Consider the following 2,896-nt stretch of genomic DNA (forward strand, 5'->3'; position numbering starts at 1 on the left):
AAGACTTTTCCATATACAGTGCACAAATATTGATTTGATCTCCTTTCTTGTCCCCTAAAGTCAGATGTCACATGAGCATTTAGAATTCCAATTTTCAGAAATTTTCTTGTCATTGATTTTGCTCTATTCATGAACGGGTCGAGAATTGTTGATGTAAAATGTAAAAAATTAAATGATTCTATGATTTGAATTCCTAATCTTACAAGTAAAATTTATGTGGGATTAGATTCATGTCATTGATTCAATCATTTGTTAATTTTCTAACTTATTTTTTATTAAGGGGGTATTTGTGTTAGTTTATATAAGTTTTAAAAATAAATTGACTATTTATTTATAATAATTTTTAAATTTATAAGTTAAAAAAAGATAAGTTGAGAGGATACAACTTTTAATTTTTATATTTATAAGCTCTATACTTATAAACTAATTTAATTAAGCATTTTAATATATTGTTTTCATTTATTTTTTAAAATTTTATCATAAATCTCATTTAATATATTTTTAATCATTCTAATAATAAATATACTTATAAGCTATTTTTTATCAAACACATCAATTATTTATCAAAAATTTATAAGCATTTTAATGAAATACGTAATTGCTTAAAATATTAAATTTTTATAAATTCAAATTAATTTATAAATATTATATATTTATAAGTTAATTTTTATAATTTAAACTAAACATCCTGTGTGACTTAATTATCATTGTTGTATGGGTTTAGAATTGTGGATGTGCCCCCATGCGAAATTAAAATATAAGGGGAGAAATTTTTTTATTATTCATAATTCTATTTATTAAATTAAAATATAAGGGGAGAAATTTTTTTTTTTAATTTTTTAATCCTAATATAGAAAATGTAGTGGATTCTAGATCATCTTGTGAAGGGAAGCAGTTTTATAAGAATAGAACATCCAAAGACCATCTGTGGGATTTCTCTTAAAAGTCATCATAAAGTAATGTATATGACCTGACTACTAACAATCAATAAAGCAATGGTTGACTGCGTTAACTTTCTCCTTCCCTTCCTATGTTCAAATTTGTAAGCCAAAATGGACAGTTGGTGGATCGGGAAAGGAGCGGAAACTCAACTAATCTTTTCTTTCTTTTATTTTATTTTTTCCATATTCACATTTGAGATTGATGCTATATATGAGGGCAAGCTTCCTTCATTCTTGGAAAGCCATAAACACTCACAATTAAGCCTCTACTTCTTTTTAATCTTTATCAGGTGTTGAAGTCTAATTTTCGCTAGAAGATATGGAAAAGCTAGCAATCAAGTTGTTGTGTTCCATTTTCTTGATTTCTCTTCTCTTGCATACCCTCCCAGCAAGATCTCAAGAAGTTGGTAAGGCTCTATTTAGCAAGGCACCGCAAGAACTATTGCAAAATCTATGATACTATGTACTTGTATTTTGTATTTATTTAGAGTAATCGTCTGAAGATAAGTTGATGTATATTTTGTGTTCAGATGATGAGAGAGAATTTGATTACGACAAAAATAGTGAAAAGGGGCCAGCTCGATGGGGAGAGATTCATCCAGAATGGGGTAATTGTAGCAAAGGATCTATGCAGTCTCCTATTGATTTGCTGAACGAGAGAGTTGAAGTAGTTTCTCATTTAGGGAGACTTAACAGAAGCTACAAGCCTTCCAATGGCACTCTTAAGAACAGGGGCCATGACATGATGGTAAGAGTTAAAAATTAAACTTTTATTATAAAACTATGGTAATTAACCTAGGCCTATATATAGTTAGGTTACAAGATTATATATATATATATATATATATATATATATATATATATATATATATATATATATATATATATATAACACTACTATGAGATTTGAACTTCTAAGTGGTGTTAGGTGAGATGTGTTATGTAGACCTAAAAGCAATTAAAGGATGAAATCAAATTTCAGAAAGTTCTCATAATTAGTTGTATTGAAACAATATTTTGATTTATAGGGCTACAATCATCCCTTCAAAATTTTCTTTTCTGTGGATGCAGTTGGAATGGGAAAGTGGTGCAGGAACTCTTGAAATAAATGGAACTGAATATGTTCTCAAACAGTGTCATTGGCACTCTCCTTCTGAGCACACCATCAGTGGCAGGAAGTTTGCTCTAGAGCTGCATATGGTTCATGAGAGCCAAGATGGAAAGGTTGCTGTGGTTGGGATTATGTACATAATAGGAAGGCCAGACTCTTTCTTGTCATCTGTAAGTTCTACATAAGGGACCACCATATCTCTCCTTCTTTCTACAATATGTATGCTTAATTGTTGTGGTTTTCCATCAGATCACAGACCATTTAAGAATGGAGGCTGGCAACGGAGAAACAGAGACAGTGGTGGGTGTCGTTAACCCAAAAGACATCAAGATAGGTAGTAGAAAGTATTATAGATACATGGGATCTCTTACAACTCCTCCTTGCACTGAAAATGTCCTCTGGACCATTGTCAGAAAGGTTTGCATAATCACTTAACCAGAAAATCAAATTCTTCTGTTATAATTTTCTTTTCAAGATTACTAAACTCCAATTTTTAATTTCAGGTGAGGACTGTTACCAAAGAACAAGTGAGATTGCTTCGCGTAGCGGTTCATGATGTGAGTTCTATAGATTCCTTGTTTCTGATCATTTTTATACAAGCAATTAGTTGCATATTCTGATGATTATATTTTGCAGGACTCCGACACAAATGCAAGACCAACACAGCCAACAAATGGACGTCCAGTGCAACTCTACAGACCAGATGAAAATAAAGATGATTAAATTCTATAATTTATTCAATTCATTGCTCCCATATGGAGAAATTAATTATAGTTAGGCTATAGAATTTAAATAAATGATTTTAGGTCACAATACATGGGGAGTTGAGTTGTTCCCCTTGCCA

At 30.7% G+C, this 2,896-nt stretch overlaps 1 protein-coding gene across 1 annotated transcript; it reads left to right on the plus strand.

Annotated features, from left to right (window-relative positions):
* Nucleotides 1-1,075: 1,075 nt before the first annotated feature.
* Nucleotides 1,076-2,896, plus strand: LOC131180949 (alpha carbonic anhydrase 7-like). The gene is made up of 6 exons (XM_058149266.1): nucleotides 1,076-1,348; nucleotides 1,472-1,689; nucleotides 2,013-2,222; nucleotides 2,302-2,469; nucleotides 2,556-2,609; nucleotides 2,689-2,896. Exons 1-6 carry the CDS (start codon nucleotides 1,261-1,263, stop codon nucleotides 2,773-2,775), a joined length of 825 nt encoding a protein of 274 aa, XP_058005249.1. The 5' UTR covers nucleotides 1,076-1,260; the 3' UTR covers nucleotides 2,776-2,896.

Source organism: Hevea brasiliensis, chromosome 6 (assembly GCF_030052815.1).
Source record: "Hevea brasiliensis isolate MT/VB/25A 57/8 chromosome 6, ASM3005281v1, whole genome shotgun sequence".
Classification (NCBI taxonomy): Eukaryota; Viridiplantae; Streptophyta; class Magnoliopsida; order Malpighiales; family Euphorbiaceae; genus Hevea; species Hevea brasiliensis.